The following is a 25,295-nucleotide window of genomic DNA, read 5'->3' as shown; positions in this document are numbered from 1 at the left end:
TGAGGAGTCCCATAATAGGACGAAACGGTCGTCCAGTGTTTCCAGATTTTCATTTTTCCTATATCACTATACTGATTGTGACTGGACACTTTATTGCAAATCATTTTGACCTTTATTAAATGACCTTTCTAATTTACAAACAACACAATTTTGAAGTATATATGTCGTAACAGATGCAAAAGTTCACCATTTTTAACATATAACAAAGTCAAATTAATTAATACATGCCTCACTTTGGCCTTTGTAAAATGTTATCTATTTTTATACATTGCTTATGTTGATTACTCACGTCCAGTGCTTCCAGGTTTTCGATGGTGGTCTAGCTTCAATTGACTCATGATTTCAACTTTGAAATATACTGAAATCTCCACAAATCCCCTCCTGATTATACTCACTACTTATTTAATTTGTACTAGCCTGTGTGTCAGAAATCTATACGTTCAATGCTTATCTGCAATTCATACATGATTCATACAATCTAAGCTATCCATTATTCATTGAATAGGTGTCTGCAGCCTCAACTACCTGTGTGTATTCCATGTCCATCCAACTCGTGGTCGACTTTTTATTTTTACGTTGTATGAACGCGATTAGTTGAAAAATATACCATGTTAGATAAACTATACACTTCAATAACATCATCAAATTTTCGAGGTTCTGGAATAATTTATTACCATGTGTCTGTGAAATAAAATCACTCCAATCATTTGTTCGCTGCATCGACGTTTACATCTCCTGTAAAAATGCCTTAAATGTCCTTACACCTGTAAGGTGTAATTGCTTTCATTACTGAGCCGTCCTCCTGCCTGCTGATACTTGGCAATGACACCGACCCTGGTAACCTTAACAAATTTGAATAACATCTAGCACGAATAGTTAATCATAGTACATGTATGATGGTAATAAAAATTCACTCACCTAATTTTTTAAATTCCTTTGTATTATACCTTTCACAATTATTTAGTTCCTTATTCAGTTTATAGTTTATACGTTGAATAACTAGTAAACTGTGGTTCAAACATTTTTTGAACACTTGCATTGGTGGACATGCACAACGAATGCGTCTTTCTTCTATTACTACTGGTTTACATAATTTCTCTGTAATTTGAAAAGAATTATTAACACCAGTTGGTACAGCGTTTAATCCTATCCATTTATGTATCGCCCATTGATTTATACATTTTCCAGGAATATGACGCACAGCAGTCGGACAACCTATAAATCCACAAAAAACAAGGTTTTTTGAAACTTGTCTGAAATTTAAACAGCCTACGAAATATATCGAAACGTAATGTTTTATAATGATACTTTGAAGAAAAAGAAAAAGAAACGCTAGGACCAGTCGCCACAACACACTTTGGTCCAAAGAATCCGATTACAACTAAAAAATAGGCCAAAGTAATATTGATTGCTACTATATGGTTAATGATGCCAAAAGCTTCTCAGTGGTAGCGTCTCTAAACGACACTGAGTGGCACGGATTTCAATATTACTGTTATTTTATGCTAACAAGTGACAAGTTGTTCAAAACCTAAATTGACGACTTATTGCCAGTTGTCTTATGACACTTGACACAGTAGCAGAATTACTCGAATTTATCTGTTTTGTAAACTATCTCCTGCCTTTTGAGTGCCAAACTGTTTAAAATAATTTGTTAAAGAACGGTTCCACAAAAAAATATGAGATACGTAGGGGACGATACCTTTGATGATCAAACATTAGATACGAAGATAAGAGATATAGAATATTAAGAGAAAGCTGAAAAGTGCTTTTAGCTAACGATTTAGCGGATGCTGGAAAATAACAACAGACATTGCACAATTACAAATATACAAGTTAAATATCTGATATAAAAAAATAGCAGAGTATGAACACGCAAAATTAGGGAAAATTTTAACTCGATCATGATAGTGACCTCATTAAATGAAATGTTACTACCTCAGCTTAACTTCTAACGTGAAATCAAGTGATTGTTTTGTGTAAAGCTAAACAATCAATTATTTCATCAGTATGGGGCTGTGGAGATTGTTAAGGTTCATTGACATTATAAACCGATCAGTGTTAGACCACCATTGAAAACCTGGAAGCACTGGACGGCCGTTTGGTCTTAGTATGAGATTTCTCAGAAGTGTACATCCACAAACCTGAATCCAGGACTTGAACACAAGGCCCTCGGTCTCGCACGCTTAACCTCCAGACTACTGAGTTGGTATCCAACGGTGTTATTGTCTAACACCAATCAATCCACGACATAGTGCGACCATCATCCATTGCTTTATCATTGTATCAAAGATGATTAAGTATGTCAAAATCACCTGATGATCGGAACAAAATCTTAAATTATTTAATAAATTAAATAAAATCAGTAAAATTTGGAGTGACCTACAAAGGACAATTATCGTAAATCCATACCTTTCTTCCCTGTTTCTTAAAGACATTATTAACAACATATTCAAGTGAATTCGACCAAAAAAAATCTACTCATCTCCTAAATTTTGTAGGTTGTCCTGGAAACCTAAATGTTTAACATAAGAAGTAAATGATTCTAAATGATGCATACCAATTGTGTGTTATACTGGAATTCTTGTCTCCACTATTGATATCAAGGCTAAATATTTTGTTCTAAACATGACTATTTAAAGAAAACTATAGGGAAACTATAAAGTGGGTGATATTTTCATTACATACTATGAATTTCATTAATGGTTACTGAGATGTAAAATGGTTGTTCAGTAGTGAAAATAAGATATTAAGTATGTATATCTTTCAAGAATACAGATGTATCTAAACATACTTTGATTATTTATTTGAATAGAGAATATAGTCAATAACAAAATTATCAGAAAGAGGTTTTGTGGAGATTTTAGTAATTTTATATAGTTGAGATCATGAGTCAATTGAAGCTAGACCACAATGGAAAACCTGGAAGCACTGGACGGCCGTTCCGTACTATTGTGGGGCTCCTCAGCAGTGCACATCCAGGATCTCGCCTTGCAGGAATCGAACCCAGAACCTATCAGTCTCGCGCACGAGCACTTAACCGGCCGTCCAGTTCTCTCAGGTTTTTCATGGGGGTCTAGCTTCAATTGGCTCATGATCTCAACTATATAAAATAACAAAATTGACAACTTACCACATCTGATTTTTTGTTTATATATTAATTTCTGTTTACAAGTACAATTTTCAACTATTGGTTTTATTATATTAACTATATGAAATTCACCATCACAGGGTTTAATACGAATTCTTTGTAACTTTTTACCACATTTTACTTGTACAGAAATTTGTGATAATTTTGATTGACAATATGATTTAAATGCATTTGTATTATAAGTTGGTATAATAAGTGAATAATGAGTTTGTTTATGTATGATCATATTTGTATTTGGATCACAAATAGATTGATTTATTATTGGTTTAGGGCAACAACAAATTTCATTTGAAAATTTTCTATAAGATAAATAATAAATATCAATATCAGAATGGGGTTTTGTGGAGATTTTAGTAATGTTATATAGTTGAAATCATGAGTCAATTGAAGCTAGACCACCATGGAAAACCTGAAAGCATACAATAGGACGAAACGGCCGTCTAGCGCTTTCAGGTTTTCCATGGTGGTCTACCTTCAATTGACTAGTGATTTCAACTATGAAAATTTCAGATAACTCTGAAATCAGTTGGTTGTGGCTGGTCAAATTTGATATAATATATGTCTTAAGGACACTTCGCAGTTTAGACTGTGACCAACGGAGGAATCTAGCATACAAATTTCATCTTATTTAGTGCTTGTCAGCCATACGTATCTATTTACAGCGGAAATCGAGTCAAGTACCTATCGCTTTAAACACCCCTGCATCACTCACAAACATTGAACAATATTCAGTTTCGAATATCACTAACATGATAGTTCAAACGTTTGTGAATAAACATACTCTAATGGTATCTAAGTTTTTATAACTACAAGCTTTTTTATAACTGACCGTTACTCGATCAGCATTTACTCATTCGGCGAAGTTTTCTCATGATCCAGAAATGCTTCACTGCATAACAAGAATACGTTATTAGCTTAACTTGATATGTTTTAAAGTTTGGAACTAATCAAGTATTTTGCTGAACAAAGGTTTATGTAGTTTAATCAGATAAAGAGTCTTATTTAGTTACAACAGTGTTGTATTATTCAATTTATTCGGACAACGACGGTTGATTTTTTCTAGATAAATTTGCATATAGTTACTTAAGAAAATCTATCATTCATGCTGATACTTTACAGATAACCGAAGAAGAGCTTTTAATTAAATTTCACATGTTGGATAATTCACTCGAGCTACTTGATAGGGGGGTTCACTTTCATGATACATACCAATTAACGTGGGAAGTTTATACGCATCAGGGCCCAATATAAAGTACGTCTTCTCTTCATCTAACTATGAAAGGCATCAATAAACTGAATATTAATGTAGTCTACAAAATGACAGCTGTTAATTTCTTTTATTGTACCAAATATGATGCCATCCACTTAAACTCCAATACAAATTCAGTACTAACTTGACTTCTACCGTGAGGTTACATTGACACATTAAAACCAATTTACATATAAAAACACAATAGCAGTTAGCTAAACCGACTTTGAACAAGCGACTATTATTTTGTCGACCAATCTGATGTTATGTTAGATCCTCTAAATACTATAGGATATCTTGGAAATTCTATATAATATATCCAATGGGTGGACATTTTATCATGTAAGAATAGAATAGATAAAATATTGCTGGCAATGAGATCCAGAATGCACGTTTACTTTTATTTGAGACTTATCAGCTGGATGTACCTGCGTCCCAGAGTTGATGTTTCAAAATATCGGAGACGTTTGATATACAGTTCAGTGAAGTGAAGATAGTTTAAAAAACCTAACCAGGAACTAAAACTTCACCTGAAAAGCATTTGAAATGATTTTTCGTAAATAGTAACGTATTTAAGATCACTACTGTGGATTCATACAGATACTTGAATTTTGGGGTTTACACCATGTGATGACACTAGTTACAAAAATATTAAGAACCAGGTAATATTATACAACTATTTCGTCATAGCGTTGAGGCTCTGAGCATCGTCCGTCGACGAACTAACTGGGAATCGAATCTACTAACCTCAGATCATTCATCGAGAACTCGATATCATAGACCACTGAGTTGGTATCCAATGGTTGATGTTTATAAGTTCTCTCTATTCAAGATATTGGGCAACCTTCATCTTATGCTAACATTGGTGCCACTGATATCTAATAAGTTTTATTCTAAGAAGTATCAAGTAAAACATAAGCATGTATGTATTTTTGGTAATTTCTTATCAGAAACCATAATTTTCCTTGCGAATATTTATTAAATAGCCTCAAACAAAGGATGTTTGGAAAATCAAATGATAAAATGTTTAACTTATTCACTAACTTTTGGATTTCACATCGACAATTCTTAGTGAAAAATCGGTAATCTACACGTTTAGCTTTACATGTCACTGGATTACATTGTCCAATTTGAAATAGTGGTCTGCGGTTGAAAACTTTTTTCACATGTACACATGGATCGATATCAAACAATTGTTTAGATGGTTTACACTTATCGCCATCTAAACTGTATATAGTATTAATATGCATCAGCTGCCGTCCATTGTTGTAACATTGTGTCTTTTTTATCGGATCCGGGCACTCTAAAATTATAAGTATGTAATACAAATATATCATTCTCATTTAACCAGGAGAATAAATCAACATAAAATTACCACACTGTCTATAATAAACCTTTTTAACCCAAGTTAGGTAAATGCAAAGTGCTTTGCGAAGTGATTTTAGATCATTTTTATCTTACATCTTGGATCAACGTTGAGAGAATCATAGAAAATTGGTGTGTTCTTAAAAGCTGGTTTTATTACTAGTTTTAAAGTTTCAAAAACCTCACTAAATAACCGAAACTAGATGAAACTCAGGAATTTTAAGGCTGAAACTAGGTTCAGAACCTTCTTGTCTTCATTGCTTCTCCAAATTAATTCAATTAATGATAGAAACTACCCCAGAATCACTATTGACTAAACAACAAACAGATTCCTACACTCTGCCATTTGAACAATAAAATTAAACCGTTCTTGCTTCCATTAAATAAACAAATGGTTATATAAGGTTTGCAAAATCATTCTCAGGTCAAATGATCGAAATTTTTTTTCTCTGATTCGGTAGATATTAATTTTGAGCATAAGATTTACTTTTTCGTAACTACTGCTGATAGACAACATTTCCACACTCAGTGGATAGAAATGCTAATATTATATAAGATGTACTAAAAATCCTGAGTACAAATAACTCGGTAAATATTTTAATCTCAGATGAAGCAAGATTTTGCTTTAGAACTGATTTACGAACATTGTTTAGTGTACACGTAACAAACAAACACAAACCAGTGCATTAACATTGATCAATTATTGACCAACATACTTTCTGTCCAACTCATTGAGTAATGAAACAATCTTGAGGATAATTATGTTAATTGAATCATTCCCAGGTTATACAATTTGTATTTAATGATCATTATGTCAGTAAGAAAGATCATTTAAAGTATTTGGTTGTATCATATCAGGATATCCGTCTTAACGAGTTGCTCCTTTTTGCAACGAATAATATTATAATTGATAAAGATCAGACTTGGCTGAATATCATTACAGAAAACAAAGTATAACACCTCATCTACGTTTAATGTTGTCAAGTCTTTAAGTTGACTTACTTAATAGATAGTGTCATTCGAACACTAACATTTTGTCTATAACTTTGTATTATCATTACCATATCTGTGAGAATATGTTTGGTTGATCACGAGTTACAGCCTACTCACGTATCCTTTTTACTAGCTTAAATGTTAGTTGCTTACATTGCTTCATAACTCATTCACTTTCCTGTACATGTGAGCTTGAATGTTATCAATTCATTCGACTCTTAATTTGTCTTTTTATTCTCCTCTGTATTCTCATTTCTGTTAGAATTCTCTGTATACTTGTGGATGAGTGATCTGCGCTGTTCAATAATAAACTGTAGTCAACACTTCTCATTGTCTTCTGAAATTTATATACCGTTGGGAGTTATTTGATAATGGTTATCAGGGTGAGTGATATACGAAGCATTGGAAATTATCTCGAAGATAAAATTTTTTAAATACCTGGGATTTACTACTACCTTAGATACTTATGTTCACACATTTTTAAAACTTTCAAACAAATAGCTTACTACAGATTTTCCTTTCTGAGTGCTTTATTCTCCATTTACACTGACAGTTAATAGATGTGAGGTGTAATTCATCAATTCGTTGAGTCCCAACATTACCCGGACCAATCTGACACCGTCCAACATTGATTCGTTTCAGTGGTTGACAGTCTATAATCAGAATTATTTAAGTGATACTTTTAATGAAAGTTATTAAAGCAAAAGAAAATTTAGACTATACACTTACGCATCATAATACATCTTCGGAGTTCAAAAGTAATTAACAATGATCACTGTTACATTTGGTTACCAATATGTTATAGTATATAGAACTAATGGTGACGACTAACAATTAGAATATAGCTACGAAATATTGGGTGATCATCTTTGAGAATCTGAAAATTTATCAATCATCCATGGGGAAATAACTAAACATTTCATATCGAAAATACAATGACTTATCACTCATAACCCCAAGGATCTACTGATTACATCTTTTTTTCATTAAACGTTTTCTTAACTTTATAACTACCATTTAGTCACAATTTCTGACTGTAATAATTATCTAACAATTTAAAAAGAAATTGTGAAAGAAACCCATTGGGTCACTTGAGAGGAATTAAAGACAGTTCGGCGAAGAAAAGTTTCTTTTTGACAACTTCATTGAATTGAATTGTACAATCATATTTAAAAGAAAACCCACTGTGTTCAACTTTTCGTGATAAATTGACTATGCATCACTCCAGTTACTATGAAACCAAAATGTTAAATATCATTTGGATATTATGAAAAATAAATGTGAAATTGATTTCTTTTTGCATTGAATTCTTTAGCATCTAAGAAGTTTAATCACTGTTGATTTTAAGATCTGAAGGAACATAGGCTTATTTGGTTGACCATAACTAAGGAGAGATTATGTATTTATTTTCTAATTTACAATGCGTGTGCAATGTCAAACATTTTTAGCCATTTTTCTGTCCATTTACTTGTTGAGAACTGTATATTATAGAGGAGTTTTCACTGAAGATATCATGTCAATCACAATCGATTGATCACCGGGTGGTGATCAATGTCATGCGTGTCAAGTACTTCTTAGTGCTGACCGAATGCTATCGATCCAGGGTTTCCTGTTGACGACCTCTAACCACCATCTTATTTCATGTCAATCTCTAACTTTCACTTTACTTGCTTTGTACTTTTGGCAGTTTGGAATTCACTACGGTGGCATATTCACAGGAAGTATACTGGAATAATTTAGATGATTGAAACGAAATCTCCAGTAAAAATACTTCTCTTATATGCAGGGCTCATCCACTAAACTAAATGTTAAATATATTTACTTTTATTGGATGTTAAAAAAGTGAATTAATGATCTCGTAATTATAAATGAAAGTTTCCAATAAGTAGTTACATTTAATGAATCAGCTTTATAAAACTAAGCAAAATTATCATCATAAAAGAATATTTTCCAGCGAAACTTACTTATTGGCCTTTTATATACAGCTTCACTAGGCAAACATTTACCTTTCACTAAAGTTGAAAACCTTTTTCTTACCAATAATCGTTTATTACTATAGCATCGTTTAGAAACCATTTGTGGATATATTAAAGTACAGTCTGAAAATTGGTTGATAAAAAATATATTAGAATATGTATTGAACATCATTACTTGCTTTAATAATAAAGTTAATATTTACTCTCATGTTGGAATAATGACTGATAAGTTGTTAGGTAGTAAGTCAAATCGTACTGTTGATTGATACTTTGAACTATATGGTTTATAAATCAGTCTTATTTTTGGTAGTACTTTATGTTGAAGAAATAAGTTTCATTTTAAACAATATCAAAAGTAATCTGATCAAATAAATGCTAGTTGGATTAGTTGAACTCACGCAAAATATAACTAATTGTTATATCCCGATAAGAATAATGGATAGCAACTTTTGGGATCCGTTTATGTAGCAGGACTATGCGTATATTTTTATCGTGTAATTGTTAAACAACTAAAGTATTCATGTTCATGTCCCTCTTATCATGAGCTTTATTTTGACCTATGAACTATTATTATATGATTTACCATTCTTGAGTTATGCCCTGTTATTACCATCTCCCTTATCCACAGCCATATTTGGCTAAATCATGTACCAATGTTGTTTCCTATTTTAAAGTACGATGGGGTCTGTCTGGTAAATACATAAACCCAGTATGTTTGAAATAAACGATTCATATTGCAAAGGCTGTTATTGGTGTTCTGGGCTTAACTGGCTGGGCTAGGCAGAAAGCAGGACCGATAATAATTCCAGACTGCTCGCATGGGTTTTATGTGTCGTCAGTTCGATCGATAAATCATTGCTCTCTAATGGGCGGTATTATCACGTTATGCATTAATAGGGCACACAGGACACAAGATATAACACTAATTAATTAGCTGTAACAAATAAAGTTACTGCTATTATCTGAGAAATTATTGGTATTCGGATATCATTGGATAACTTTTAAACTGTGATTTTAAACTAGTGAGAAGTATGTACTTACTGGTTAACAACAGACAAAACCCAAAGTCGTCAGATATAACAATGTGATTCAACTAACTGTTAATTTGGAACGCGATAGTATATTACCGACTTCAAATATTGCGCAACGATTGCTCAATATTATCAGTAATATCTGTATAACTTTTGACACAATTAGTTGAACTCCACGAGTAACGGCTTCACTTTCACAAACGCTTAAATTGCTAAAATATAGCTGGGTTAATTTTAAATATTTTTTCAGTGTTTATAATGGGTTTCTATTTCAGGTTGCTTTTTATATATTTACATACAATATACATATCTTTTTATCTCCATGATTTTACATCATTTACAATCAGTTACACCTTACGAAAACGATTCTTCACAATATTTAAAACATTTCGTTACATATAAGCAGTGATGGATATCGGCTAGCAGTGGAATCCAGGACGTGCGTTTCGTCTTATTCAGGACTTGTCAGCTGGATGTACCTGCACCTCAGATTTCATGTTCACTCTGAGACTCGAACCCAGTACCGTTCGCCTCAAACGCTATCGCGTTATCCACTTAGTTACTGAGTTCTGATAGCCACCTGCTTGTGCAATGGGGTGCAATGGGAAGATACAAGTAAACAACACCAAGTGTGAATTTAGGTACATAATTTAAACATTTCTGATTATCTGATGAAATGCTGACTACAGAATAAAATATGTAGATGTACGGTGGAAACACTAAAATCTATGAATTATGCAATGCGAAAAACATCTTTTTAATCATCAGATCAGTTAAAATCCGGTTTTCACCATGCCCACATCAAATTACCTACTGCATAAGATGATTATTGAAAACAAATATAGAGTAGTAAATGGATGAGATTTTGAAATTATTTTCGATAGGAACGTAAATGTATTCTTAAATAATGTAATTCCGAGACTCCTTATAAGCACTAAATGTAAAAATCAATTACATTAATACATTCATTGTGATGAAAACTACAATTAATTTCAAATCTTATTCCTTATGATAGAAGCCATTCCCACTAAATGCATGTAAAAAATCATAATCACCCATTCATAATTCTACTAACTATATTCATCCCTACCTTTTACAAATTCAGAGATTCATTAGAGTTAACTCGGTTCATTTGATTTTTGAGTTTTTATTTTGACCGTTGAATTCATGAGTCTATACAAGCTGGATCACCATTGAAAACTTGAAAGCACTGGAGGGTCGTATTGTCCTAGTATGGTAATTCTCAACATTGCGCATCCATGATCCCGCACGCCGGACCCGGACACAAGACCATCGGTCTCGCGAGCAAATGCTTAATCTCTAGACCTCTGAGCTAGTATCAAACGGTGCTAATGTCTAACTTTAATTGGTCCATGATATTGCGCAACCTTTCACCCATCTTATTTACAAGAATGAACTCTTAGCTATTATCTAGTGAGATTGATATATTCTTTTTTCATAACTCTGATATTGAATTCTGTGATGAATCTTAATATTGTATGGACAATATGATACATATAAGTAACTGTTATGTGTTAGGTTGTTTCTGAGGTGTTGTGTGTTGGTAAGCTGTGATACCTCACTGAGTGCAGAAAGACAAACCCAGTTTTATTAGTAAAAGAACATGTAGTATCTGAATTGAAATCCACTGTATTTTCCTCTGAATTTCATATAGTGTGATTGCTGATATTTTGTGCAAATTCATTGTTATTCAGGCTCATAATTTGGTCCTAAATTTCTGGTTGTAATTATGAGTTTGTTTACTATAAGATCTAATTTAGAGATTTGTTTTTCTAGCATATTATCTAGCATCACGATTTAGTGTGCCCCACTCCAATATTATCAAGTCAGGATTATTTATCGTATCACAAACCCATCATATCAGCAAGTGGTAAATAATGAATGATTTAATTCCTCTTTTATATCAGTTTTATTTATTTGCATTAAGAAAACGAGCTTAAAATTAAAATTAATTACCCCCGTTTTTTAATGATAGAAAATCACTTACTGCATGGTCTACGTATGAGTTTCTCCTTTGGAATACATTTACAATGTTCCGAGATAAAATATCTGATTTTGCTAATACTGTAACCTCGATCCGGTGAATTCTGATCATGATTACATGGATAGTGTTGTGCAATCGATTTAGGACAATCTAACATTTAAATAAAATAAAAAGAATACATATGCCCAAACGTTATATTACGGAATTGATAAGTTGGTGTAATAAACTTTTATACAGACAAGATGTTCCACTTGACTAGTGAGGTATTACTATGACTATCACTGTTGATTATGATTTACAAAGAACATTGCTCAATGGAGTAACTAGATTAAATGAAACAATACTATATTTCATTGTGAATGAAGCTAACTGTATAATGTATTTGACAGTATGTTTTATAACCAAGCTTCTAATTAACACACATGTAGTGGATAACTCAGTACAGTGATCAATATTTGTTCATTAGAGCCATAAATACTTATTAATCCATTGGTTTTCCTAATCTAAACCTTCTAAAGATTATTTTTGATAAAGATATCACCGTTATGACATGTGTAACTGCATAGCTAAACAATTTTGGGACATATGATTTGTTAATAATGCATTACAACAAATGTGAAATTCCTTTTCAGAAATTTTACTATGGTTATCGTCAAATCGTTAGGACTTGTTAAACGTTTTCAATACATAAAAATTATACAAGAATCAGGAAATAAAACAAAGTAAACGAAAACTTTTTACATAAAGACATTCCTAAAGTGGAACCTAGTATAGAAACGAGATAGAAAATAATGGATTTTTCCCTTTACAAGAAATTACTGAACGAGATTCTAATGTAGTCAATGTTATCTTACTAAAAGATACTATCTAATGGGATCTTTGAAAGAGATTATTAAGATTCCAGTTGAGAAACATTTTCAACAGGAAGCAACTAAAGTTGTGATTCAAAATTATTTATTTACAGATGTCATTGAATGAGGGCTATTTCTCTCGTCAACCGGAATATTCGAAATACTGACAAGAGATGTTTATTTAAGAAATCAATGTTTTTGTATTCATTAAGAGATCAGCAACTTCTAACTTCATGAATGTGTCTTGCTGAAAATTCTCAAACCAGAAATGAGCTGATATTCAATAATCCCTGATTTTAAATTATTGTTCAGCTGATGCCATTTAAGGAGTCGTTGTTTCAATTTTCATTATTATTCTATTTAAGACAAATGAATTTGTATTAAACAAATTTGTAATAGATTATAAGATTGAGTCCTATAGATTACCGATCCTTAATGTTAACTGATCACTATACAAAGACTACATTTTTTAGTCAGAAAAAAATGTCCAAAACTTCTCTAATAATCAAACAAAATCAAAACAATGTCAAGAAACCCATACTGAATAATAAAAACTTGGTTGATTACACTTGTATCATAAAGTTAACATTCTATTTATTTACGGAAAAGATTAATGTTATAAATTATACTTACCAAGTTGAGTAGTATACTTCATACGTTTTGGCACACAATCTCCCTTTATCAGTGTATATTTCAAATAATCGACCATTAGAGTATTGTGATTGAGACATTGGTGAACTTTTTGATTTAGATGATTACATCCTAGAAAAATAATAGAATATTTTTGAGTATAAATTTGTAAGTAATCCATCTTATCCATTTCTAGATTCCATAGAATTAAGCTATTGACCCTTCTGTTTTGTAATTCCATCTACAAATGACCTCACATCATTCATACAGCATATATATATACATACATTATCGCTCCAATTCTTTTAATCATCATATTATAATAAGCTTTAATTTAATCTACTTATACGAAAACCGTAGTAAGCAACTGAAAGGTAAGTCATGAAATATAATAGGTTCATATCATTCTTCCTCAACTATTGTTTTGTCTCTATTCATATTTATAGTATTGGTAAATTGACAATTTCAGTAGTGTTTACTCTTAACAACTCAATGATAATTTGATTGATGAGAAGTCTTTATCACCTACAGATTCTGTGTTTATTTATAAATAACAATCCAAATTAGTATATAAGCAGGTATAATATTAATTCTTTAAAAAGTGTTAGAATCATTCTAACCCCTGAAGTAGGAATCTAAATTTCAACGTACTCTCTTAAAATGTTATATGACATTAGTCGTTCTTGTATGTTTCCATATTTTAAATTAAACAGTTTAAATTTAGATAGGAGAATGAGGTGTGATTTAATTCGTTAAGGGTCATGTTATCTGAGCATCCAAGTTGAACAATGATATCATGTCACACCTTGAAAGTATTCAGTTATATTCAGTTTGACCATAGTATTGACATTGACTCTTAATGTCTATTTTTTTAATCATTTGACTATTATATGTAGTTACCTAATCGACTGTGAGAAATATACATGTTCCTAAATAAATTCATCAATTAAAAACTATTCCCCTTTGAATTCATATGATGATTCTTTATGTGACAGTTATCCCTAATAATACATTTTGTTTTATGTTGAATAATTAATGTTTCACTTACCACAATATTCTGTCCATTCATTTTTAACAATTGCATCACATTTACAACTAGATTTATTCTTTGCAAAATGTACATATTGAATTAATTGTTTAAATTGTGTCTGTAAATTACATTGAGAAGCAATACGATTTTTCGGTCGAGGACATTCATCAAACCAACGTACACAATGTTTTAATAATCGACATGCATGTGTTTTAGGATTATATACATATTGTGTATTACATTTTACCCAACGTCCATCACCATCACAATATACACGGTTCATGGGATTAGGGCAACCACAACGTTGTTTACCAAATTGTTGTTGTCGTACACATGTTCCATTTATTAATGTAAATGAAATTACTCGACGAATACGGAAATTCCGCTTACATTGTGAAATCCATTGTCTTCTTGGTGGGCAACCTTGTAAAAAAGAACGTATAAATCAGGCATGATCTTTTGACAAAACATTATTACACTCAAGAAAATATTCATTCGAAATATATGTTAGTAATACTGGATAAATACTTCAAAGATATATTTTATGGATCCATTACAGGTTACAAAATATCATATTTAATTGATCTACTTCGCATTTTGCTAAGCTATGCTGGTGCAGAAAAGGAATTATTTTCAAATAGCTTACTTTCAAAACTGTAAGTATCTATAACGTCCCATTTGATAAGTAAAATAAATGTTCTCGACATGGAACGCTAATGATATCTTGACTTATTAGAGAGAAATATGTTAAAGACTATGACTGTTCAGTAAATACAACAGCTCATCAATAATGTTACGAATCATGTACAGTTATTTGCATAATTTATGAAGCCATACATAATCACATTCCGTTGGTTAGTTGATAAATATGGAGTGATTGTTTACGTCTGATTTGAAATAAGCAGTTTAGTAATGTAGCACACTTTTTCTGGAAAAAACTCCATTTTGTGATAACACGAAGAATATGTTAGTTAACCAGCATACAAATTGCTAGTCTAAAGACAATCTGGTTTGAGCCTTGTCGGTGAAATGCAGTTCAATGTTTCCTAGCCTTCACTGATTTCCCCCACTGTTATCGATCCGTGAAAAAATTCAAGTTATCATAGATAGTACGGGTGAATTTTACAAAAATGCAATATTCAATATTATTCAAATGTTGATTCTACTTATAGTGAGTATGTGAGTCGTTTTATGTAAAGTATATTCAGAAGAAAAGACATTCGACGTCTAAACGATGAGAGAATAAATGTTGACAAAACTTTTTGAAAATTGATATTAACAAAACACACTATTAGATATTGGCAGAGATATTCTAATAGCTCAATGTCATTTGATTTCAGCACAGAAGATTTTGTCAAAAAATGACCATAAAAGCTTCACAAATCGACCACCCAACATAAACACACAAAACTTTACCAAAAATGCAAATGTACGTGTATGCTATTCTTATTATAGTCAACAAATCAAATAACTGGTTAATTCATTGTCACAATCATGACGCAATCATAAAACTAATAGTACATAGCAATAAATTTCTCTTGAAAAAGCTTAAATCCGATGATCAAGTGAAACATTGGATTTAATTAGGCTAAATCGTTGATATCGTTACAAATATACTGGCCTCCTTAACATCAGTGTATGTGTTAACTGCTTAAATGATTCGATTATTGAGTATTGTTAAACTAGCTTTAAGTTAGATTCAATCATTCTTACCACTATTCTCACAAATTCATTTAACTAATAGCCTACTTCATAAACTTAAATTCAAGTAAGTAAATTAAATAGTACTATTTAGACTTGGACTAATTTTAAAATGGTTATTTATTCTCTGAAGAAGTGACTTACACTGAGTCACGAAACGTCAAAAAATTTAATTTCTCTACTCATTGGGATATTACAAATATGTTGATTTATTTATAACAATCTACCCAATGCTCAATTTATTCGAAATTATCAAATCAAGCCGTGGAAATGATACCTATTTAAATTCAAATGTTATAAAAAATTAAGGAAATGATGAATTTTTTTGTTATTTCCAACCCATATACCAATGAGTCTAATAGGGTATTTCGCAAGATCTCAATAAGCATTCATATACATTTAAGTCCAACTATTCCACTTACATAATTAATTCCCATTAAAAACAGATAAGATTGGAATTATTTTACCTTTGGCGAAAACATTGAAAAAACCAACAACATACTTTACTAATATTTATTTCTAAATTCAAAAACTTCACATTCCAGTCACTGAATAACTTAATTCCCTTTATCAGAAAAGTACTCTAATACTATGGATAACATTTTTTACGAATAATAACAGAGATTATTGTGATGAATAACAAAAGCTTTGTGCACTACAGACGAAAACATTAGTCTGTGATCATGGAATATTTATTACAAGTGACCAGCTTGGATATCTGGGCCACCTGTTCTTGCCATTTGGACATTTTAACAAGTTATCTGTTTTCTTGTTTGTTTTAACACATCATTATGCCGATTAGTCGCATAACCTATTCAGGTGCGTTTGTGAAAAGTTTACTACATTTCACTGTACAAGTCCCAAAAGAGTCCAATTAGAGATACCGCGGTTGCTGGCAGCATCCATCGAAAAGAATATACATTATTCAGATGTCGATTGATTGGACTGCTAACTTCTAACTGGTGACCAATCAATATTTATCGGGAGGATCGATCAAGAAATAAGAAAAGAAAACTTGTTGAAATACTTTGAGTTGAGAATCCTATGTTGTATCAAAAGTATAATATTGAATCAAGCCACTAACAATAATAATAACAGTTACTTTGTGAATGAGCATGAATAATAAGCTCTATATTCAGCACATTAACAAACTAATACTCATCAGCTTTTTTATCAGTTATTCAATATAAGATTTCGCAAATTCCATTAGTATTTAAATAAATCAAAGTGATTTGTGTTTCTAGATTACTTAACTGAATAAAGAGAAAGTAGAAAATTTAATTGTTGAGTGTTACATCTGATTAGGCATACTGGTATAGTGCCATTATAATTTAGATGACTGAAGTGAAAATTTCTCAAGAAACTGTTTCACAAATCACAACCTTAAAATCTATGACCACTTGAATAGTTTATTAGATAGGGGAATGAAAACTGCTAATATCATGCAAAATGATTTACCAAGATAGTATGGACAAGTTCATTATCAGATAACATGATCAATCAATGATATAAATGAAAAACGGAAGCAATCACTGATCTTTGAATTCTGATCACAGAAGTTGATTGCATTATGCTCTGATGTATGAAGTTACAGGTGTCGACTTTCATTTAAGCACTAGTATAAATGACTGATAAACGAAATATAAGTAAAAACCATTGTGATGAATTTCGCTGTCAACTACTAACAAGTAGACGCTTTACATCTCGACACAAAATAGGTATAATGTGCTAGAAAATGTAATGATTCCTGACAAGACAAGAATAAAAAAATCCATGGGGTCCAATCACAATTAAAATCAAACAAATTTTATACAATATTGTGTTAAATTTACCACATTTTCCTCTTGTAATTTCTTTTATTGGTTTACATTTACATCCAATCCGTTTATAGTACGTTTTGACTGTGGTTAATAAACCGGTTTTCCTATCACAGTTTTCATAACTCACAGGTTGTGGACAAACAACAGTTTGATCTTGTTGTTCACTAGTCACCTTTTGAATTTGATCATAAACAATCAAATCATCTCTTTTGAATAATATCTGCAATTTAATTAGGTAAAAACAAACAAACATATGATAGTTTATTATCGAACAGAACCTTAATATGCCGGTAGAATAAGAAACTGAAATTCAAGTTGAATCAGTTCTTTTAGAAATTAAATTGAAATCAATATATCGTAAAAGGTAGACAAGAAGATGCTGTGAACACCACAAAGAGGACCAATGGAAAACAGGGAGCATTGAACAACTAACTTTTATTACTTTATAACGACTAGAATTATACGAAAATATACACGAAGATCTAACTTGGGATATACAGGTCTATCAGGTAGCATGAAATCATTTGAATACCAGGTAAGTGATCTTTACTTAAACTTCGCCTGTAGCTCCTCCAGGGGCTACTTCCGGTCCCAAGCCCAGATAAAGGAGGAGGGTTGGGCATGAGGTTAGCGACCCCATCCTGTAGAAAACCAACTTGCTAAAAAACGCAAACCAGCTCTTTACTTACCATTTACAGATTTTGAACAATGATTAACATTATACGGTCGTCATCTGGTGTTTTCGAAAATTTTCTAACTTATTCTCAACTTAACTCCACCTGTAGCTCTTCTAGAGTTACTGCCGGTCCCAAGCCCGGGTAAAGGAGGAGGGTTGGGCATGGGGTTAGCGACCCCATCCCGTAGAAAAGCTAACTCGCTAAAAAAACGCTAACCAGAAAAAATAATTCAGATCATTTAAACTCTGCCCTGGGAGTTGAAGGAATAATTATGACGTCTCATGATGAAAGCCGAAATTCTTCGGAAGTCACGAAACCGATGCACCTTCTAACAACCAGAGCAACACTCTTTATAGGTACATGGAACGTCCGGACAATGTGGGAGACAGGAAAGACAAGCCAAATAGCAATGGAAATGAGGAGATACAACTTGGCAGTACTCGGAATCAGCGAAACCCATTGGACACAAACTGGACAACAAAGGCTAGGTACAGGAGAGATGCTTCTGTACTCCGGTCACAAAGGGGAAAATGCTCCACACACTCAGGGAGTTGCTCTAATGCTGTCCAAAGAAGCACGAAATGCACTTGTAGGATGGGAATCTCATGGACCCAGGATAATCAAAGCATCATTCAGAACAAAGAAGCAAGGGATTACAATGAACGTTATCCAATGTTATGCACCCACCAATGATAGCAACGACTATGATAAAGATCAGTTCTATGAAAGGCTGCAATCAATTATAGCGAAGTGCTCACGAAAGGACTTCACAATCCTAATGGGAGATCTAAATGCTAAAGTTGGAGTGGACAACACAGGATATGAAGATAAAATTGGATAACATGGACTAGGAGAGAGAAATGAAAATGGGGAGAGACTTGCAAACCTATGTGCATTCAACAAATTGGTTATAGGCGGCACAATATTCCCACACAAGCGCATACACAAAGCTACATGGATCTCACCGGACCAAACCACAGAGAACCAGATAGATCTCATCTGTATCAACAAAAAATTCCGAAGATCAATGGAAGATGTGAGAACCCGGAGAGGAGCTGACATAGCTTCAGATCACCACCTGGTTGTGGCCAAGATGAGACTGAAGCTAAAGAAACACTGGACAACTGGACAAACAGCACTACAAAGGTTCAATACAGCTTTCCTTCGAGATACTGACAAGCTCAATGAATTCAAGATAACTCTCAACAACAGGTTCCAGGCTCTACAGGATCTACTGAAAGAACAAGAAACTACTTTGGAGGATAACTGGAAAGGGATAAAAGAAGCACTAACTTCAACGTGTCAGGAGGTTCTTGGTCCTAAGAAGCATCATCACAAGGAATGCATCTCTATGGGAACCCTGGACAAAATTCAAGAAAGGAAGAACAAGAAACTAGCAATTAACAACAGCCGAACACGAGCAGAGAAAGTCAAAGCACAAGCAGACTACGCAGAAGCAAACAGGGAAGTGGAGAAAAGCATCAAAGCCGACAAGCAGAAATACATGGGAGAACTAGCAATGGCGGCGGAAAAAGCTGCAAGAGAAGGGAATATGAAACAACTATATGATACAACGAAGAAATTGGCAGGGAGATATAGCAAACCAGAGAGACCAGTCAAGGACAAAGAAGGAAAGACAATCACTGAGATTCGAGAACAGAGGAAAAGATGGGCAGAATACTTCGAGGAACTGCTGAATAGACCAGCCCCATTGAATCCACCAAACATCGAAGCAGCCCACACTGACCTTCCTATAGATGTCACTCCACCAACGATCGAAGAAGTCAAGATGGCCATCAGGAAAATCAAAAGTGGGAAGGCGGCAGGACCTGACAATATACCAGCAGAAGCACTGAAGTCAGACATTGAAATAACTGCAAATATGCTTCACCTTCTATTCAAGAAGATTTGGGAAGACGAACAAGTGCCAATGGACTGGAAAGAAGGATATCTCATCAAGATACCAAAGAAAGGAGATCTGAGCAAATGTGAGAACTACACAGGCATCAGTTTGTTATCAGTACCAGGAAAAGTTTTCAACAGAGTGCTTCTGAATCGGATGAAAGACGCAGTAGACGCCGAACTTAGGGATCAACAGGCTGGATTCCGTAAGGATAGGTCGTGCACAGACCAGATTGCGACACTAAGGATCATCGTTGGACAATCAGTTGAGTGGAACTCATCACTATACGTCAACTTCATTGACTATGAGAAGGCGTTTGACAGCGTGGACAGGAGAACATTATGGAAACTTCTTCGACACTATGGAGTTCCTGAAAAGATTGTCAACATTATCCAAAACTCATACGATGGACTACAGTGCAAAGTCATGCATGGAGGACAGCTGACAGATGCATTTCCAGTAAGGACCGGAATCAGACAAGGCTGTCTACTCTCCCCATTCCTCTTCCTTCTAGTGATTGACTGGATTATGAAGAATTCGACATCTGAAGGGAAATACGGAATACAATGGACAGCTCAGAATCAATTAGATGATTTGGACTTCGCAGATGACCTAGCCCTCCTCTCTCATACACACGAACAAATGCAGATGAAGACAGCAAATGTAGCAGCAGCCTCCGCATCGATAGGCCTCCACATTCACAAAGGAAAAAGCAAGATTCTCAAATGCAACACGGAGAACACCAACCCAATCACACTTGATGGCGAAACTCTGGAAGAGGTGGAAACATTCAAGCACCTGGGGAGCATCGTTGATAAACAAGGAGGATTGGATGCAGATGTAAAGGCGAGGATTGGCAAAGCAAGGGCAGCATTTCTACAATTGAAGAACATATGGAACTCAAAATAACTCTCAACCAATTTTAAGGTCAGAATCTTTAATACGAACGTCAAGACAGTCCTACTGTATGGAGCTGAAACGTGGAGAACTACTACGACCATCATCAGAAAGCTACAAGTATTTATAAACAGTTGTCTACGCAAAATACTCAACATCCATTGGCTGGATACTATCAGCAACAGCCTTTTATGGGAGAGGACAAACCAGCTTCCAGCTGAAGAGGAAATTAGGAAAAGACGTTGGAAGTGGATAGGACATACATTAAGGAAATCACCAAACTGCATCACGACTCAATCCCTAACTTGGAATCCGGAAGGGAAGCGAAAAAGAGGAAGGCCAAAGAACACACTACGCCGGGAAATAGAAGCAGATATGAAAAGGATGAATAGCAACTGGAAAGAACTGGAAAGGAAGGCTCAGGACAGGGTTGGATGGAGAATGCTGGTGAGCGGCCTATGCTCCTCGACGAGGGGTAACAGGCGTAAATGGAAAAAAAATGGAATCTCAACTTATCTCACTTCACAATTTCAACTTTCAATCTTTACTAGCCTTCAAATGTGCATCACTTAACGTCAGTATATCATGTAAATTACCTTTAACCTATACTAAAATCTTCACAAATCACTCTGTTTAATAAGACAGTTTTGTGAAACCAAACAGTAACAACTGCTCATCTCTTTTACTGTCGTCTGTATAATCAATATGTTTTAAAGAATGGAGGCAGTAATGTGGATGTCGTACTGTGATGAACCTAGGACTTAAGCATTTGTAAAATGTTAGATAAAGACATCTGTTAATTTGATGAGTCACTTTGATCACATTCGTTATTTTTGTATATACTACACGGATATTACACATTTAATATCTCATTGATAAGTTTATATTTACTTTTTTGGACTGTTTATCTGACTAGTTACAGTTCCAATAATCGAAAAACTATTAATATTGAACTACTTAACAGTGATGATAGTGCATCATAAGTAAGGAATTTAAATTTACTTGGAAGAAAATAACCAATTAGACGTCGGCACTCTTTTTTATGAAGCTGGTAAGCTAGGTATTATAAGCTAACAATAGTTACAACGTTCTGCCTATCGACTGTTCAATTTCAAATCATTTGAATAATCACTGAAATGAATTTAATATCAGGAAAAATAACAATTAAAACAATGGTAACTTTAATTGTTGGCTGAAAACTGTATCACTCAACGATACTCATGAGGAAGAAGAAGAGATAATAAGATAAATTGAGTAAAGAACGAGAAATCTGACCACTGATTTCAGCTCAATGGTAATATATTAGTATATATGAAACACGATTTTAGTATTTTTTTTGTTTGAAATTATGACGCAGAACACACTTAAAAAAGTGGATATTTTGGCCTACGGAATTTAAATACAAGCTCAACATCCATCATTGACACTTGTTTCCCGTAATCCATAGAATATTTGAACTGTTAAAATAAATATCTTACAGCATTTAAAATTAAGCTAAATGACTTTACGGCTCAGCACGATGTACCGCGAGTATGCGTATAAACAAATCTGAGCATGATAAATTCGCTGACCCTTTCAGAAACGAATCTATTGTGATGAAATCTAAAAGCTATTATGTATTGGTTATTTTGCCCATAATTATCATTTATTTAACTCCATATGTAGTCCTTCTAGGGTTACTATTAATCCCAAGTCCAAGTAAAGGAGGAGGGTTGGGCTTGTGGTCAGCAACTCCATCTCGTAGAAGATAACTTTGCTAAGAAAACGTTAACCAGAAAGAATCATTTAAACCATTCAAACTCTGTCCTGGGAGTTGAAGGATCTCCATTTGGAATAATTATAACGCCTCATGGTGGAAGCTGAGATTCTTCGGAAATATAGAGACCGATGCTCCTTCTGACAACCAGAGCAACAATTAAAATAGGCACATGGAATGTTCAGGCAATGTGGGAGATTCGGAGGACCAGCCAAATAATTGCGGTAATTGGGAGATACAACTTGGCGGTTTCCCTGATGAATGAAATCCATTGGAGCAAGGCTGGACAGGAAATATTAGCTTCGGTAGAGGTACTGTTTTTCTCAGGTCATCAAGAAGAAAATGCTTCGCACACATAAAAAGGTGCACTGATGCTGTCTCAAGAAGCAGAAAAAGCATTTACTGAACGCAATTGACATCTTGGATCTGGCTTGACGTAGGCTTCGCAGATTACCTAGCTCTTCTGTCCCATACATACCAACAAACGCAGGTCAAGACAATCAGTGTAAAAACATCCTCTGCAGCAGTATGCCTCAACATACACAAGAGAAAAAGCAGGAAAAAGCAAGCGACACGAAGAGCACCAACTCGATCACAATCGTTGGAGAAGCCTTGGAAGAGATGGGACGTTTTACTTACCTCGGCAGCATCATTGACGAACAAAGAGGATCTAATGTTGATGTAAAGGCAAGGATCGACAAAGCAAGGGCGGCATTCCTAGAGTTAAAGAACATATAGGACTCAAAACAACTGTCAACCAACATTAAAGTAAAGATCTTGACTACAAACATCAAGAAAGTTCTACTGTATGGAGCTGAAACTTCTTGAACTACTAATGTAGTGAATGAGAACTCAGGTGAAGAATATCAATTTATCATTCAATGCAAAATTATAGAGTGCTTTCATAAAATGAGAAAACCATGTGTTAAATACTTCATTTGCAAATCTTTCACCAATCGTCCTTTGCATCCTTCATGATTCTTCAAATTCTCAATTCTTTTCTGTTTTCTTCAGTTTAATCTTCGTAACCTTATTTTGACTGGCATTCCACTTCTGATCAGTGTTATATACTAATTATGTCTGTTAACATAAGTAGAATACACCACACTACAACCATCATAGAAAAACTACATGTATTTATAAACAATTTTCCATGCCAAATACTCAATGTCCGTTGGCAGGATACTTTCAGCAACAAGCTACCATGGCAATGAACAAACCATCTTCTAACTGAAGAAATTTGGAAAAAACGATGGAAGTGGATTGGACATAAAATGCGAGAGTCATTAGACTGCATCACGAGGCAAGCCTCAAATTGCAATCCTGAAGGGAAACGGAAGAGAGGAAGGCCAAAGAACACATTGTGTTGAGAATCGGTGGCAGACATAAAGAAATGGATAGCGATCGAAAACAACCGGAAAGAATTGCCCAGGTTAGAGTTGGTTGGAGAATTCTGGTCGGCGGTCTATGTTCCCACGAGGGGTAACAGGCGTAAGTAAGTAAATAAGCAATACTTATATACTTTTTGATGTCTGGCACATTTTTTTTTATCAAGATTAATAATTTTTTGGTACATTCTACTTACCGATCCCGAAGCGAGTACATAATTTTCAACTGCTTTCACCCATCGACCTTTAACTGGATCACATATCTGTTTCACTTTTGGCCTACTTGTACAACATCGACGTTGAATTTGTATGGTTTTTAATTGACATTGACAATTCACTATGGTTGGTACACTTATTTTCAATGTTTCTAAACAAGGAGGTCTACTTAAATCAAATTTATTTAACGGTTGACTTTCGCATGTTGATCTATCAATTATTTGAGCTTTTTCTTGACAACCTATTGATATAATTATAAACAAAAGTTTGCTCTATAAAAATAAAGTCATCTCATTTACAAATGAAGCAAGCAAGTAGTTAAAAGTTTATCAGATCAATTTATATAATAATAAAGTACACTTTCCTTAAAAATTAGATCATCCAAAATATTACATAATTTGGATCACTAAACAAATACAATTCTCTTTATTTAATTTATGAGGCGATTAACTTTAACTAAACAATGGTAATAATGTATATACTTGAATTCATTCAATTCATGCAACTAACACTAGTTAATTCTTTCTAAATATATTAATCCCTGTGAGATGAAATAAACTGAAGAGATTCGTACTGAAAATGAGAAAATATGTTTTGAGTATAGTTCAACCTAATGCAATGGATGAAGGGTTGCGCAAGATCATAGATTGATTGAA

At 33.6% G+C, this 25,295-nt stretch overlaps 1 protein-coding gene across 1 annotated transcript in view; it reads right to left on the bottom strand.

Moving 5' to 3' along the window:
- Smp_157690 (putative von Willebrand factor type A domain-containing protein) overlaps positions 1-25,295 on the bottom strand; it is a gene marked incomplete at both ends in the record, with an annotated part of 123,574 nt that overhangs the window by 45,318 nt on the left and 52,961 nt on the right. The window contains 9 exons of the mRNA XM_018789482.1: positions 919-1,253; positions 5,445-5,703; positions 7,265-7,411; positions 8,723-8,857; positions 11,774-11,920; positions 13,255-13,383; positions 14,300-14,704; positions 17,815-18,022; positions 24,621-24,880. Coding sequence (XP_018654921.1) covers positions 919-1,253; positions 5,445-5,703; positions 7,265-7,411; positions 8,723-8,857; positions 11,774-11,920; positions 13,255-13,383; positions 14,300-14,704; positions 17,815-18,022; positions 24,621-24,880 — 2,025 coding nt within the window. The remainder of the gene's footprint in view (positions 1-918; positions 1,254-5,444; positions 5,704-7,264; positions 7,412-8,722; positions 8,858-11,773; positions 11,921-13,254; positions 13,384-14,299; positions 14,705-17,814; positions 18,023-24,620; positions 24,881-25,295) is intronic.

This window comes from Schistosoma mansoni, chromosome W (assembly GCF_000237925.1).
Source record: "Schistosoma mansoni strain Puerto Rico chromosome W, complete genome".
NCBI lineage: Eukaryota > Metazoa > Platyhelminthes > Trematoda > Strigeidida > Schistosomatidae > Schistosoma > Schistosoma mansoni.
Note: the sequence above shows the minus strand (reverse complement) of the source record. Positions and strands in the feature narration are given on the sequence as shown.